The 17,362-nt window shown below is 43.7% G+C and overlaps 1 protein-coding gene across 2 annotated transcripts in view; it reads left to right on the plus strand.

Moving 5' to 3' along the window:
- Nucleotides 1-17,362, plus strand: part of gcn1 (GCN1 activator of EIF2AK4) — a 143,140-nt gene that overhangs the window by 23,248 nt on the left and 102,530 nt on the right. For both annotated transcript variants that reach the window (XM_078226837.1, XM_078226838.1), the window contains exons 7-15: nt 2,719-2,853; nt 4,814-4,882; nt 5,348-5,456; nt 7,600-7,674; nt 7,936-8,064; nt 9,295-9,345; nt 12,182-12,280; nt 13,998-14,171; nt 16,672-16,824. In XM_078226837.1, coding sequence (XP_078082963.1) covers nt 2,719-2,853; nt 4,814-4,882; nt 5,348-5,456; nt 7,600-7,674; nt 7,936-8,064; nt 9,295-9,345; nt 12,182-12,280; nt 13,998-14,171; nt 16,672-16,824 — 994 coding nt within the window. The remainder of the gene's footprint in view (nt 1-2,718; nt 2,854-4,813; nt 4,883-5,347; nt 5,457-7,599; nt 7,675-7,935; nt 8,065-9,294; nt 9,346-12,181; nt 12,281-13,997; nt 14,172-16,671; nt 16,825-17,362) is intronic.

Raw genomic sequence — 17,362 nt, forward strand, 5'->3', positions numbered from 1 at the left:
CCTGTTTGTATTCTCTGTCAATGTTGTGGATGGACATAGTGCTGAAACTCTGCCACAGAATGAATGCAGCTACTTCATTGCAGTATTCTGGAGTTTTGGGTCTTCTGCTGGTCAAAGAGCTCGGAGTATGGCAGAGTGGGGGAAACACACGTGATCTGATAGTTGCATTTGAAGTAAATCTTACAATGAGATGATTTTCTGTGGAGTAATGGGAAGCTTTTCACAAACTCAGGATTTCTTAAAATGCTTTACTCCCGATGAAGCGCTTAGAACAATCAATATTATAGACCAAAGAGTACAATCCTAACGTGAACACAGAAATATCAAGACCTGCGGTATATGTTGAAGGTGGCAGAGTGTGTTGAGGAAATGTTTAAATAGGTATTTGGGATTCGAGGCTACTTAAGTCGAGCCAAAGTGTACAAAAGCATAGTTATAATGAATCTTTATAAAGCACCAGTTCAGCTTCAGCAGAGGAATTGTGTCTGATTTTGGACATCAGACTTTAGGAAGGACTCAGGCTTTGGAGAGGGTGCAGAAAAGATCTCGGAGAATCGTTCCAGGGACTTCAGTTACGATGTCAGATTTGAGAAGCCAGTGCTGTACTCCTTGGAGAAGAAATGTTTGAGAGGTGATTTGATAAAGGTGTTCGGATCATCAGCAATCTAAATAGAGCAGATAGGGAGAAACTGTTCCCATTGGCGGAAGTGTTCGAACCGGTGAACATAGATTGAAATTGGTTGGTAAAAGAACCAAAGGCCTGTGAGAAAATATTTTTGTTCGAAGTGAGTGGTTAGGATCTGGAATACAATGGCTTAAGAGGGTGGAGAGAGATTTGGTTGTAGTTATCAAAAAGAGGATTGGGTAAGCACCTGAAGAATTAAAGGATTGCAGGGAAAGGGCAGAGGAGTGGTCAAGCTAAATTACTCTTGCAGAGAATTAGCACTCATGGTTGTTAAACGTTCTACAACTGTTGCGATGTAGGATCTGTGAGCCAATTTTACACACACCAGCATTCTACAAATAGTAATGCGATGATCAGTGTTTAGTGATATTACTTTGGGGGATAAACATTAGCCAGGAATCTGGAGTTCTTTTATTCAAGCCACAAATGCCATCCTCTGTGACTGTGACCATCACTCTGGATCCTCTCGATCAGTCTGCAGTCTTTGACATAGTTGACCATGCCATCCTTCTCCAATATCTCCACGTTGCCGAGCTGGGTGGCATTGCACTCTTTAGGTTCCAATCTGATCTAATTGTAGCCAGGGTATCACTTTAAAATGGCTTCTCTTCCTGCTCCCACACCTCTGGTGTCCGCGAAGGATCTTTATTTGGACCCCCTCTTGTGCCCCTCGGCAACATCATCCGAAAGCAGAGTGAGAGTTTTCACATGTACACTGACAGCACCCAGTTCTACCTCATCAACACCTCTCTCGACTCCTCCACTCTTGCCAAGTTAGCAGACCGCTTGTCTGACATCCAGTACCGGATGAACAGTAATTTCCTCCAACTAAACATGGGGAAGACCAAAAACTATTGTCTTCGGTCCGTGCCACAATCTCCAACTACTGACTCCATTTCTCTCCCTGGCAACTGTCTGAGGCTGAACCTTGATGTGATATTTGACCCCAAGATGAACTTCTGACCTTGTATTCACACCATCACTGATGCTGTCTAATTCTACGTCTGTAAAATTGCCTAGTCCCCACTGCAGCTCAGTTTGTCTCCGCCAGAAGCTCTTTGTTACCTCCAGACATAACTATCCTCCCCTTGGTAAGCTCAAGTTCATCCAAGACTTTGCAGCCTATGTTCTTAGTTGCGTCAAGTCTAGTTTACCCATCAGCTTGTGCTCACTGACCTATACTGTCTTCTGGTCAAGCAGCACCTCAATTTTAAATTTCTCATTCTTGTTTTAAAGTTTATGGCTGGCTTCGCACCTCCCTATCTTTAATGTCCAGCCCCACAAACCTCGGAGATGTATGTGCTCATTAATCCAGCCTCCTGACCATCCCCGATTTTAATTGCACTACCATTGGTGGCTGTGCATTTGCTGCCAACGCTCTTAACCTCTGGAATACCCTCCCTAAACCTTTGCCTCTCTAACTCTCTTTTCTTAAGGTGCTCTTTAAAACCTACTTCTTAACCAAGCTATTGGCCGTTGGCCCTAATATTGCCTTAATTTTTGCTTCACAATGCTACATTTGAAACATGTTGGGAGGATTTTTCATTACAGGTACTGTGTAAATACAAATTTTTGTTATTGAAAATTCCCCAGCCCTTCGGAATAATGCATTGCAGTGTTTAATGCACTGGAGTAGACCGGGCCTCGCCTCATCTGAAAGATGTATCAGTGCTGTACTCCCTCTGTACTGCACTGCCTCTGCTGTATTGGAGTATGATGTAGACCCAGGCGAGAGCTGACAATTCCTCATAATATGTGGAGACTGAACTTTTCAAGAATGATAATCAATTGCGATCTGGCTGCATAAATTAGTGGTAGTTAACTAGAAATTACAGCCACTGTCTGAGGTTATATTTGAGAATGGGTCTGACAAATTTGGCCGTGCTCGAAGGTATGCAGTGCGCTGGTTAGCTGAGTCCCACAGATACTTGAGATCAAGGCCTATATGGGAGAGCATCGTTGAACAGCACTGTGCTGCCGCCGTGCAACTTGTCAAGTTGATATGTTAACTGTTTTACTTCTGGTCTCTTCAGAACCCAGACCTTACACAGGAGTATTTGGCAACAACAGTGGGTCTGGACCCAAACCCATTACACTTAGCAATGCTGGGCGTGCTGGTGCAGTATTGTACAGACCAGAAAGACATTGCCTCCATCAACAAACATAAGGTACGTAGACCATCCCACACTGGACACATTGCTTTCCGCTTTTGGGAGAACCTTGCTTTGCAAATTTTGGGATCTATTTGATTTGGTTTGATTTGATTTGATTTATTATTGTCACGTGTTGGGTTACAGTGAAAAGCATTGTTTCTTGCGCGCTATACGGACAAAGCATAGAGAAGGAAAGGAGAGAGTGCAGAATGAAGCATTACAGTCATGGGTAGGGTGCAGAGAAATATTAACTTAATATAAGGTAGGTCCACTCAAAAGTCTGACAGCAGCAGGGAAGAAGCTATTCTTGAGTCGGTTGGTATGTGACCTCAGACTTTTGTATCTTTTTCCCAATGGAAGAGAGAATGTCCGAGGTGTGTGGGATCCTTAATTATGCTGGCTGCTTTTCCGAGCCAGCGGGAAGTGTAGACAGAGTCAATGGATTGGGAGGCTGGTTTGCGTGATGGATTGGGCTTCATTTATGACCCTTTGTAGTTTCTTGCGATCTTGGACAGAGCAGGAACCATACCAAGCTACGATACAACCAGAAAGAATGCTTTCTATGGTGCATCTGTAAAAGTTGGTGAGAGTCGTAGCAGACATGCCAAATTTCCTTAGTTTTCTGAGGAATAGTAGTTCTAATAGTAGTTCTGCTTTATGGAGCCACTTTCTTCACTCCTCCCTAATCACAGCTTACCTTATTGAATCATCCCGGGCAGTGGGAACTCAGAAACACAAGCAGAAAGAGCTGGAAATACTTGTGAGGAAGAGTCCTATTCAACTCGAAGAATTAACTCTTTTGACTTCTCCGCAGAAGCTGCATGAACTGCAGAGTATTTCCGACAGTTTCTGTTTTTAGCTCCGTTTCCAGCATCTGTGGCATTTTGCTTTTATTTTAGAACTCAGCAGAGTTGGATTGAAGTGGGTATCTCTGATTGTGAGTGTTGTAGATTGCAGCTGACTTGTGTTATATCTCCTATCACCTTGGTTCCATAAGTCTTAATACCCTTGCTTCACCAAAATCTGGCCATCCCAGTTTTCAATTTCCCTTTGGCCCTCAACCGTAACAGCATTTTAGGGCAGAGATTCCCAGATTTCCAGTCTTTTGTGTGAAGAGTTACTCCCTGACATCATCTCTGACCGAGCTCGAACTTGTTGAAGTTTATATTCTGTTCCAGAGGAAAATGGTTTCTCTCTTTCTTGTCAATCTTGTCAACTCCTTTAAAAGTATCATATACACCTTGATTAGAGAGTGTCACAGTGGTTAGCGCTGCTGTCTCACAGCGCCAGGGACACAGTTCAATTCCAGCCTTGGGTCACTGTCTGTGAGGCGTTTGCATGTTCTCCCCGTGTCTGCGTGGGTTTCCTCCGGGTGCTCTGGTTTCCTCCCACAGTCCAAGGATGTGTAGGTTAGGTGCATTGGTCATGCTAAGTTGTCCTTTAGTGTCAATTAGGAGAATTAGTGAGGTAAATGATGGGGTTACGAGGATAGGGCGGGGAATGGGCCTGAGTGGGATGCTCTGTCGAAGAGTCAGTGCAGGGATTCTATGTTCTGTGTCGATTACCCCATAATCTTCTACTATCAAGGGAGTACCAGCCTAGACTATTCAATCTCCTCTTATGCTTAAACCCTTTTAGTCCCAGCATTATTCTGGTAAATCTCTGCTGTACCCCCTCTATAATCTGCGTAACTGCACAGCAACCTGAAAGTCCCCCTCAGGCCAAGCACAAGTCAGCCCTATATGTTACCATACATGCATGGCTGCACACAAGAAATATAAAGGCCAATGTCTCATTTTGTGCAAAACTCTGCACAGGTGTGTCCAAGAGAATTCTTGAACCTAGTGATCAGAAACTGGGAGTGGTTTGCAATGTCTTATCTTTGGCATCATTGTTTTTAAATGCTACGGTAATATACATTAATCAGTTCTCCTGGAGAAAGACTAACCGATTTCCCCTCACGATTGTGTTGTAGGCCCAGATGTTAGAGCTCTACCTGAAGACTATCCTGATGAGCAAGACCAAACCTCCCAAATATATCCTGGTGAGCAACGATTTGGCGTCATTCCGAATATTTGTAAGAATTTCAATAAAATGAGCACGTGGTTTCTTTAGTCAGTTGTCTCCAGTTAAGCTGTCCATTCAGGTTATTGGTTATGGGGCACTTTTGTGTTTCATTGCTCACAGCTGTGAAACGGACTTGAAACTTTCTACTTAGTATCTGGATGAGCACAGGCACATCATATCATTCAGGGCTATGGGCCAAGATTAAGTGGGAAATGGGATTAGGTGGGAGTTCAGGTGTTTCTAATGTGTCGGGGTGGACTCGATGTTCTGTGCTGTGATTCTATGATTAGAAAGTCTTTGCTTAACCAATTGGCGAATAGGATGGCTTCCAAGAAATTCAGGGTGGTATAGTTTTATACGTGACCATGAAGAAAATGTACATTTTATTGTCATTTAGTGCAGAAACAACCACCTTTTGAGTCTATACTGCTTGTTTTTGCAGGAACGCTGTGAGTCGTTGCTTCGACACGTGTCCCATCAAGAATTCAAGGACTCCCTGCTCCCGACAATGCATAAATCTATCCTGCGCAGCCCTGAGAATGTAATTGAAAGTAAGTGAGATGCACATTGGCCTGCCTTGTTAATGCCAAGCCATTTATTCTGTCCTTCCAATCTTCTCTTGTCTGGCTGTTAGTTTTCCAGCATCGTCAATCTACTGTTTCTCAGAAACTGAACTGGACCAGCCATATAAAGATTGTGGCTGCAAGAGCAGGTCAGAGGCTGGGAATTCTGTGGCAAGTAACTTGCCTGACTCCCCAAAGTGTGTAGACCATCTACAAGACACAATGTGTGTTCGAATACTCTCCCATTGCTTAGATCAGTGTGGCTCCAACAGCACTCAAGAAGCTCGACAATATCCATAACAAAGCACTCCAGTGATCAACAACCCATCCACTACCTTAAACATTCACAGCCTCCGCCACTAGTGTGTACCATCTACAGATGCATTGCAGCAACCCAATAAGTCTCCTTCGACTACATCTTCCAAACCCGAGAGCTCGACCACCCAGAAGGACAAAAGAAACAGGTGCATAGGAATGCCACCACCTGCAATGTTCCCGACAACTCTCACACCAACCTGACTTTGGAACTATATCGCCGTTCTTCAATGTTGCAAGGTCAAAATTCTGAAACTCCTCTCCAAACAGTACTGTGGGTGTGCCTACATCAGATGGACTGCAGTAGTTCAAGATGGCATCTCACCACCACCTTCTCAAAGGCAATAAGGCATGGGGAGTAAATGCTGGCCTTGCTAAAGTCACTCCAATCTGAAAAACAAATAAAAACAAAATTATCACATGAACATGCTTCGTGCAAGGCTAGGTAGTGAACGTTCTCTAGCTGTTTCACCATCATGATCATTGTGGCTGATTCGATCTGATTTTCAAACACCCCACATCTGCCCTGAACCATTACTGAAGCTAATTATAAATCCGCAGAGCTCCCTTCAGCGACCGAGCAGGGACCATGACAAGCAGAGTCAGGAGGCTAAATGCTTAAGGTCTGTCTTTAGTTGATTGACTTGCTCTGTTTTTAAATGGAGCTGGGGCTGCCAACCTATGGAAAATGCAACCCACCACCCCCGCCCCCCCCAACCTCGCAATCCCACAATGCTCACCCATTTCCTCAACCACCAACTGCTCACCAAACCCCACCCAACCCTGAAGAATTCTCATTCCTTCTCCCTGCGCAGCTCTTGACAATGCCGGAGCCGAGGTCTCCAAAAGGTGAATTGGGTGAGGGGGTGAATATTGTCATGGGGTGGGAGGGAGAGCTGGGGTTTATTGTTACTGCGAGGGGTTGCTGAGCATTGCCGGGTTTGGGGGGGTGTGTGGAGGAATGATGAGCTGAATGCTGTTGGGTTACAGTGGTGTTGGAGGTTTTGACGCTGCAGTTGATTTACCTAGTGCTATGTCCTTGAGCAGCCTTTACATCTGCTAGGGAGAGCTCTCAAGTAAATCTGTGTGAGGTGAGTATAGGACAAACAGCTCTATTGTGATTCTGGCCATCTGACCCCCACCATCGCACGGAATTGTGCAGCAGGGTCAAACCAGCAATCGGAAGTTTAAACTTCTTGCCTAAATACCGCATGTGTGCTTGTCAGGACTTCCTCATGATCACAAGGAATTTGAACCACAAGTTGAATTTGAAATGTTTCTCTCTCGTTGGTTTTAAATGTTTCTACAGTACATGCCAACTGTGCCTCAGATACACCCTCGGCTCGATTGTGAGCACAAAATTCCATCCTGACCCTATAATGTGACCCTCCAAGGGAATGCTGCACTGTCAGATGGCCCATGTTTTGGATAAGATATTAAGCTGAGACTGTGTCTGCTCTCTCGTGTTGATGCACAAAATCCCATGGCACTATTTTGAAGAGTGCTCCCAAATACCCTGTCCAATATTTTTCCCTCAGATAATTTACAATCAACATCATCAAAAGCAGATTATCTGCTCATTATCACATGTTGTTTGTGGGAACTTGCTGTGCACAAATCGGCTCCCATCTTTCCTAAATTCCACAGCGACTACACCTCAGAAACATTTCATTGACTGTAAAGCACCTTGGAGTTGTGAAAGGTACTTTATTAATGCAAGTCTTCATTTTGACACAGTTGTATTGAATTACTGCTGGGTGAAGTTATGTACTGAGTATTTCTTTGTTCACTTACCGAATCTGATTGTTCTTTCCAGCCATCTCCTACCTATTATCTTCAGTAACTCTTGACCTTAGCCAATATGCCTTGGACATCGCCAAAGGCCTTGCAAGTAAGTGTGAAGCCATGTACTGAGTTGTCCTCAGCCCTAATTAATAAATAGACCACATTTATAGATTTACTACATTGCCCCATAAGCCTGTTAATGGAGATCTGATTGTATTTATTTCCTGTATTGTGATCCAGCTAAACCTTAAATCAATAAAAAGGGAGTAAATTAACTCATTCGGCAAGCTGCTTTGTTTTTTTGAAAAAATGATGGCTGCGGATTGTTGATTTGACTGCGTTAAGTTTGTCACTTTCTTTCTTATAGGTCAGCTGAAGTCTAACAATGCCCAACTGATGGACGAGGCGGTGATAGCTTTACGCAACTTAACTCACCAATGCAGTGACCCGGCTGCTGCTGAATCTCTTGTCAGGCACCTCTTTGCCATTCTCGGGGGTAAGTCATTGCAGAACAAAAATTCACGAATGCCCCCTGCATTTATGTGTGTATGTATTTCTATGGATGTACATCCTGCTACTTTAATAGTGCATGTAACATTTCACTTTGTTATGTTATTTATGTCATGTTTATTTTAGTGTAGTTAATGTAGTACTAATACTGGTTGTCTAACTTAACGTGCTGGTTAGTTGCTGCTGCTATGGTACTATGTTACTTGCACCATTTGTTGACAGAAGAGAACTGCGTTACAATAGTCCTATCTCCATTGTGCTAAAGTTTATTTATTAGTGTCACAGATAGGCTTATATTAACACTGCAATGAAGTTACTGTGAAAATTTCCTAGTCGCTACACTCTGGTGCCTGTTCGGGTACACTGAAGGAGAATTTAGCATGGCCAATACACCTAACCAGCATGTCTTTCGGACTGTGGAAGGAAACCGGAGCACCCGGAGGAAATCCACACAAACATGGGGAGAACGTGCAGACTGCGCACAGGCAGTGACCCAAGCCGGGAATCAAACCCGGGTCCCTGGTGCTGTGAGGCAGCAGCACTAACCACTGTGCCTACAAGCCGGCCAATTCCAGAAGAAGTTCTCTTGCAATAAGTTTCTCCCATCTTGCTGCTTCCTGGCTTGTGTTTTTCTCTTTTTTTGCACTTATTTTTGTTGCCATCCATGCTGGTATTTTTTAAGGTTTATCTTCTGCTGTTTTTTTCAGTTGGCCCCACACAACCTTTCCATCCCAATTCTGTTTGTTTAGTACTCCATTTCTTTTCTGAAATACCTGGTTTCATGCTGCTTTTTTACCATCCCAGTGCTTTTTATCGGCCGCATTCCTTGTTCACTTTCTGATTCCTGCCATTTTCCCAGCCCAGTCACCAGCTTTTCTTTTCTGTCAGATTCTCAGACGAGCTCTTGCTTTTTTAAACCCCCTTATACAGTTTCCCCTGTTTAAAATCCTATTGTATTATTGGACAAGAGCAGGAGGGTTCGCCTTGTGTCTTGGCTATGATCATAAACAGTTTTCATAGTCATCGATCACATTGTTGGTTGTGGCATCTTTTGTACAATTAGCTGCTGCATTTTTCAGAAGTATTTAATTTGCTGCAAAGTACCTTGAGACCTGGAGTTGTGCAATGCACTCTATAAATGCAAATTTGTTTCATCGATTTCTGGTCTTGGGTGATCGCTGCTAATTTCTCTCTCTCGTTTGTTTCTTTACTCTAGGTTCTGAGGGTAAACTGACTGCTGTATCCCAGAAGATAAGTGTACTATCAGGTTGGTGATATAAACCATTTCAAATTGGACCAAAAGGCCAGAGACTTGCTCATACAATCTCTACTAATTGTGGAATAAAATGAAGATATATTGTGGAGAGGTGTTGTTTCCTGAATTAGAGGGTTTGTGCTTGTCTCTCTGAGCAAACTGGAGATGCGTTACTCGCTGTCTGTGGCTTGGATTGTCAAGCACGTCAAGATGCCTGTAACCATTGGCCCTGCAGAAGTCCCACACCTTGCTGACTGGTTGATTTGTTCAGTGAGCCTGGCACGCTGATGGAAGCTGCAGAGTAGACACACTGTAGGGATTCTGTGATTGTATCATTGGGAGTTTGGTTCTCTTCACAAGACACTCGACAATGATGCTCCAGATCAGTGACTTAATGGGAAGAGATCAGCCCTTACTGGATAAGTAGTGGATGCTCACCAACACTCTGCCGATGCTTTAGCCTGTTGAATTGCAACAAAGTAGCTCTGCACACATTTGGTGTCCAGAGGGGTGGGGTTCATAAGATTCCAATCTGCTAATCTGTCCCCGTGTTCATTGACTATGTGGAATATATCCCTGCAGGACGTATATGTGCACTCTGCATTTGAGTTGGTGATTCTTTGAATGTCATATTGGGTCTCTGTCTCAAACACTCAACTAATCAAAAGAAAACCGACGAGAAAATTCAGTCACTGGATTGACTTATGCGTTCTGCTCATTCATTTATATTTTTGTTAGGCTACAATCAGTTAAAGGGGATAATTATGAGAGAGTATACTTTTTTTTAAAGAAACTTTACTGTAGCTCAGTGAGTTCCGCATTTTATTTTCCCTGATCTCCTTCCCCGACCTTTCGATGCATCCTTTGGCCTCTGGTCTCTGTTCCTGTACTAATTGTTATTGTCTTTCTGTTCCTGTCACATGAGGGAAAAATCTGTGTGCGCTTGTTTGTTCCTTCCTCCCCTCCTCCCATATCCTCCTCTTCTCTGGTGTTGAAATCAAGTTGTGTTGGTGAACAGCTTCATTAGAGTTTTCAGATTATCATCGCATTGTTGCTGCTGTCTATTTTACTTAGATGCAAAACCATTCACTTCATCTCTTGCCCAAATTGTTGTAAAACTGAATGACACTTGATTTTTTTGTTTTGTTTTCTGCATCTCATATCTGAGCTCAACCTTTGGAAAAGTTACAGTCAAAAGCTGAAGTTTCACACTGTCTGGATTCAATTTGGCTGTGGCAGATCCAGGCTGGGCGTAGAATGATAGAATTCTGCAGTACAGAAAGAGGCCACCCGGCCCACCAAGTCCGCACCAACCACAATCCCAACGAGGCCCCACCCCCGCAACCCCACACATTTATCCTGCTAATCCCCTGACACTAGGGTCAATTTAGCACGACCAATCAATCTAACCCGCACATCTTTGGACTGTGGGAGGAAACCGGACCACCCGGAGGAAACCTACACAGGCACAGGGAGAATGTGCAAACTCCACTCAGACAGTGACTTGAGGCTGAAATTGAATCCGGGTCCCTGGTGCTGTGAGACAGCAGTGCTAACCACTGTGCCACCCATAGACCATCATGGCCAAGATTTCCCTTGTGTTTATATTGCACCTAGTTTACAGAGCAAATATTTGTTCCAGATTCTTTCACAAATTAGTTCAATTCCAACTTAGCTTACTGACAGCTTTGCCAGGATGAGTTGTCAGTTTAGTTTTAAGACATTCTAACTTTCAACAGCTTGTGAAAGCTCTGCATAAAGTATTCGCATTTGAACCTGTTGCATAATCTTTAGACATTTTGGCACTCATTGGCTGCTTGCAAAAGATTTCATTAATGTTTCTGGACACTGCTTGATACAGAGAGCTCAAACGACGTACATGCCTCTCTCAATTTTGACTTCTCCAGCCTTTCTGCAAGAACAGGGTCACCCAGCATGGCTACATACATAGTGGCTCTTGAATCTCCAAACTCAGTTAACTTCATGTCAAGTGTAAGAATTTTCCACACGGCACGATGACACAGTGGTTAGCACTGCTGCCTCACAGCGTCAGGGTTCAATTCCGGCCTCGCGTGATTGTGTGGAGTTTGCACATTCTTCCCATGTCTGCCTGGGTTTCCTCCGGGTGCTCCGGTTTCCTCCCACATTCCAAAGATGTGCGAGTTAGGTAGATTGGCCATGCTAAATTGTCCCTTAATGTTAGGGGGATTAGCAGGATAAATATGCAGGGTTATGGGGATAGGGCCTTCGTGGGATTGTTGTCGGTGCAGGTTGATGGGCCGAATGGCCTCCTTCTGCACTGTAGGGATTCTATGAATTTTCAGAAGGATCCCTGTAGTTGGGGACTTGACATCTGAGGCATTCATAGAATCCCTACAGTGCCAGAGGAGGCCATTGGGCCCATGGGTCTGCACTAACTCTTCAGCAGAGCATCTTACCCAGGCCCACCCTATCCCCGTAATCCCACACATTTACCCCACTAATCCCCCAAACCTATACATCTTTGGACATTAAGGGGGCAATTTAGCATGGCCCATTCACCTAATTCACCTGCACAAATTTAAAGTGTAGGAGGAAGCCGGAGCATCCAGAGGAACCCCACGCAGACACGGTGAGAATGTGCAAACTCCACACAGATAGAGACCGAAGGTTGGAATTGAACCCAGGTCCCTGGCACTGTGAGGCAGCAGTGCTAACCACTGTGCCACCGTGCTGCCCATTGTGTTGAATACAAAGGCAGCAGATATTCTGTTGCGAACACGATGTTATGTGTAAGAGTGTGTGTGTGTTAGGTATTATTCCATGAAATGTAGAATTATGTTCATTAACAAGTCATTTCTGTGCACAGGAATTGGAAGCTGCAGTCACCATACAGTCAGTGGCCTGTCAAGTCAAACCCTCAGTGGTACAGTAACTGAGCTATTCATCCCCTTCCTGCAGCAAGAAGGTGAGTAACTCCAGTTCTCTCTCCTGTCATTTTTGCCAGAAGATTTCTTCCTGATGAGATTAAGTGCATTCTTTAAAGGGCAAGAACAAGTGAGGATGAGAGCATACGTTGGCTTATCTCTCTGATATCCTAACACTGTCAGCTTGGTATCCAACACAATCTGGAACACTACCCATTGTTTTCCTCCACTAAAAGTGTCAAAGCTGTTTTAGCTTATTCAGGGATTTGGAGCCAAAGTGGACAAGTAGAACTGAGACATCCATCGGCCATGCTCGAATTGCATTTCGGAACAGGCTCGCCAGACAGAATGGCCACCTGTTTTTTGCGTTTTCATTTCAATCATTTATAATTATATATTCCCTGATCCTATGAGTTTGACTTCTCGGCAATATTCTATTTACCTTCATGATAAATCATTTCATGCTTTATCTGGAGTTTAGAAAGTTAGAAAGTTTATTTATTAGTGTCACAAGTAGGCTTGCAATGAAGTTACTGTGAAAATCCCCTAGTCGCCACACTCCGGCGCATGTTTGGGTACACTGAGGGAGAATTTAGCATGGCCAATGCACCGAAACAGCACGTCTTTTGGACTGTGGGAGGAAACTGGAGGAAACCCACGCAGACATGGGGAGAAAGCGCAGACTCCGTTTAGACAGTGACCCAAGCCGGGAATCGAACCTGGGTTCCTGGCGGTGAGAGGCAAGAGTGCTAAGCACTGTGCCACCGTGCTGCCCAATTCCAGAAGAAGTTCTCTTGCAATAAGTTTCTCCTGCCTTGCTGCTTCCAGGCTTGAGTCTTTCTTTTTTTTTGAACTTATTTTTGTTGCTATCCATGTTTTTTTAATGTTTATCTGCTGTTTTTTCCCTGCTGGCTCCACACAATCTTTCCAGCCCAATTCTGTTTATTCTTCAGACTGCTGAGCTTGTGCTTGTCTAATCATTCTCCACAGCTCCTCACCTTGTGTTTTGTGCTGAATCATGTTGCTATTCTTTGAGCTTTGTACAATCCACAAATGTCCTTTCTATGGCATGGTGACCAGTATTGAGCTGAGTACTTTGAATATGCTTTGATCAATGTATTCTAAATAAGTATGTCTGTCAGTAAGTCCTTTCCCCACAAAAAAGCTGAAAAAAAATCCATTGCAGACAAGGCTTTTAAATCACACATGATCAGCTTGCCTTACCACATGTTTCAAGAGGAAATGAACATACGTATGTTAAATAGTGGGATCTTGAGACACTCACTGATCGGGAACCTCTCCCACTGTTAATACTTACCATTGGAGAATAGAAGGACTTACAAGTTCATCTTCAACCTGTTTGACTGTGTTGTGAATGCATCTTTCTTGACCAGCTGGAGTGGGACTTGAACCTGCAGCTTTTGGGTCAGAGGCAGGAACACTATCTCTGCACCATGAGACCTCCCTAATTAATTTAGAATTAAAAGAAGAATAGGAAACTCTCCCCTATCCCTGAGGCAACTGACACACGTCAGGGAAGTAGGACATGAGGATGATTTCAAACTGAACAGAAGGTTTTGAGGTGATGTCAGGAATCTCCTCTTGTATGTTTTAAGATTTGAAATGGCTCTTTGCATAGGGTAGTGAATTCAAAAGCTTTTGAGTCATTTAGGGAATGTTTGGGTAGATTTTTCAATCATTGTCAGTTTCCTAGATGTATGAGGGTCTATCTAATACGATTCCATGCTCTTTCTGCAGTTCATGAGGGCACATTGCTTCACGCCATCTCTGTCCTTACACTCTGGTGTAGCAAATTCACCACTGAGGTTCCCAAGAAGCTAGTCGAATGGTTCAAGAAGGCCTTCACCTTAAAAACCTCGACATCTGCCATCAGACATGCTTACCTGCAGTGTATGCTGGTCTCATTCCGTGGTGAGTATGGTTTTTAAAAAAATTGTGCTTTTGCTTCTGATACTTGATGTCTCCTGATCTGCACTAATGGTTTCACCAATCCAACCTAAAATTGGAATGCAATGATCGCAGTGTCGATATCATCTATTAAGTTGCTCATATCTATAAGAGCTTCTTTATTTTAAAGTTTATTTATTAGCTACCAGTAAGGCTTACATCAACACTGCAATGAAGTTACTGTGAAATTCTCCTAGTTGCCACACTCTGGCACCTGTTCGGGTCAATGCACCTAACCAGCACGTCTTTCAGACTGTGGGAGGAAACCGGAGCACCCGGATGAAACCCACGCAGACACAGGGAGAAGGTGCAAACTCCACACCCAGACTTGCTCCCATTTGCCTGAACCAGAGCCCGGCAGCACTGGACAAAGCCTCTGAGCTTAGAAACACTTGACTGAGATTTGCCACCATGGAATAGCTTGGAGAGCACAGTGGGACCTGGGAATAAGTCCAAGAAACTGGACAACGGTGTGGGGGGCAGGAATGGAGCAATGGCCTGATCTTCCAGGCAAGAATTACAGCTTCCTAAACTCTGTCTGTATTAATCCATGCACCACTTGTGTACATAATTGCAGTGGTAATTCGCGAAACTGTTTCCCTCACGTGGGACACTACACAGGTATTAACATACTAGACATGCAGATGAAAGGACCTTGCACACTTGGATAAGAACTTCAACATTAGCAGTAACTTTTCAGTCAAAACTCATCATTGAATGCTTTTCAAATTTCAGACCAAAGTTTGAAGGACAGTCATTGTACTCCTCAATGAGCTGCCATTAATGACGAATTATCAGTCTCCTACTATAGAACTTTTTTTAAAAAACCATTCGATGGTTGAGGCTAGTATTTATTTTCCATCCCTAATGATGGAATTGCCTTTTTTTGCAGTTTAATTGCATTTGTGTAGCACCTTTCCTGACCACCGGATATTCCAAAGGGCTTTACAGCGAATGAAGTACTTTAGAAGCGTAGTCAATGCTGTAGTTTAGTAAAAGTGGCAGTCAGTTTGTGCGCGTAAAACACCTACAAACAGCAATGTGGTGATGACTGGATGATCTTTCCTTTTGTGATGTTGATCAAGGAATAAATATTGATCAGGGCATCTGGGATAACTTTTCTTTTTGAACGTATTTTACACAGAGGGTGGTGGGGGCCTGGAATGCGCTGCCGGGCAAGGTGGTGGAGGCGGACACACTGGGAACGTTTAAGACTTATCTAGATAGCCGCATGAACGGAGTGGGAATGGAGGGATACAAAAGAATGGTCTAGTTTGGACCAGGGAGCGGCGCGGGCTTGGAGGGCCGAAGACCTGTTCCTGTGCTGTATTGTTCTTTGTTCTTTGAAATAGTGTCATGGGATCTTTCACATGCACCGGATAAAGCGATGGGGCCTCAGTTTCGTGTCTTATTCAAAAGGTGGCACTGCCAGCAGTATAGCACTCGGTCAATACTCCATTTGATTTTTGTGCTCAAATCCCAGTGTGCGACTTGACTTCATATCCTTGTGGGTCAGATGAGAACTGAGTCACAAAAACAACTCTCATCTCTTGTGAGGCCAGTGGAGAGGGTCGTAAAGAGTCAACCACATTGGTGTTGCATACCGGCCAGACTGGGTAGGAATGGCAGGCTTCCTTCCCAGTTACATCTTTATGACAAACCTGACAGCTTCAAGATCATTTTTACTTTTTATTTCCAGATTTATTTTGTAAACTGTTCCTAAACTCCTGTGGTGAGATTTAAATTTGCATTCTGAGTTACTAGTTCAGATCCCTGGTTTGCTAACCGAGGAAATGACCACTATGTTACTGGAGCTCTGATTTAAGACTGAAAAAGAACATCAGGATCACAGAACACTTCAGAAGGGATGAGCAACTGATAAATTGTACGGCCTCTTAACTCAAGCTGGCCTTGTTCAGCATTTTATAAAACAGGTTTGGAATAATCTCCCACATAGCACTATTGATATAATGGGAAGATAGTTATTCAAGAACCTTTTTAGGTTACTTGCTCAACCTTTCTTTCTTGACTTTAGTTGTAGCATTATTGTGCATATTTGTATTTCTAGGATGCTATGTGGCATGAAAAAGCTTAGGAATACATTGGGAATACTGGTTAGTACAGGCACAGGAGGGCAGGGCGGGTGTTGGTGGGTTGAGGTGAGGGAAGGAGGAAGCAATAGCATTTCAAGAATACTAGATTCTTACTCTCATTGGGGTAACAGCCTTTTCCATTGTGCAGAGCAATTAAACTTCATTCAAAAGTTGAGGCAGTTACAAAGGTGTATGTGACTTCATATAGACAGTCACAAGGTATTTATTTCCACCTGCCTCCTGTTGACTTGGATGGTTTTGTAAATGTGTTCACCTTTCTCACTGACTCATGCAATGTTGCTTTTTAAAAGAGGAAAAAACACCTGCAACAATCTCACTCACGGTTCAGTGATACTTTTCCACCCACTCAGGTGACACTTTACTTCAAGCATTCGAGCTATTGCCGCTGTTCCTGCAGACTGTTGAAAAGGTGGCCTCACAAAGTACCCAGATTCCCATTGTAACAGAAGGTGTTGCAGCTGCTGTTCTGATCTGCAGACTGTCTTTGATGGACACGACAGTTGGTAAGCAGCATCTACTCTTTGGTATCACAAGAATTGAATTTAAGCTTCCAGTTCTTTTTCTGCACAGTTGGTTTACTGGGGATGCAATTGATATCAAAGAAAGAACTTGCATTTATGTATTGCCTTTCACAACCTCAGGAAGGTCCCAAAATGTCTTGCAGTCAATGTTTTAATATGGGGATACATGGAAAGATTCCAGGAAGAGAATTGATAGAAAATCTGTTTTGTGTACTGTTGGTTCATAAGATATAGGAGCAGAATTAGGCCATTCGGCCCATTGAGTCCACTCCGCCATTCGATCATGGCTGATATGCTCCTCATCCCCATTTTCCTGCCTTCTCCCCATAACCCTTCACCCCATTACCAATTAAAAATCTGTCTAACTCCTGAAATTTACTCACTGTCCCAGCATCCACCGCGCTTTGGGGTAGCGAATTCCACAGATTCACAACCTTTTGTGAGAAGTAGTTTCTCCTCAACTCTGTTTTAAATTTGCTACCTCTTATCCTAGAATGTCCCACAAGAGGAAGCATCTGCT

This window comes from Mustelus asterias, chromosome 13 (genome assembly GCF_964213995.1).
Source record: "Mustelus asterias chromosome 13, sMusAst1.hap1.1, whole genome shotgun sequence".
Lineage (NCBI taxonomy): Eukaryota > Metazoa > Chordata > Chondrichthyes > Carcharhiniformes > Triakidae > Mustelus > Mustelus asterias.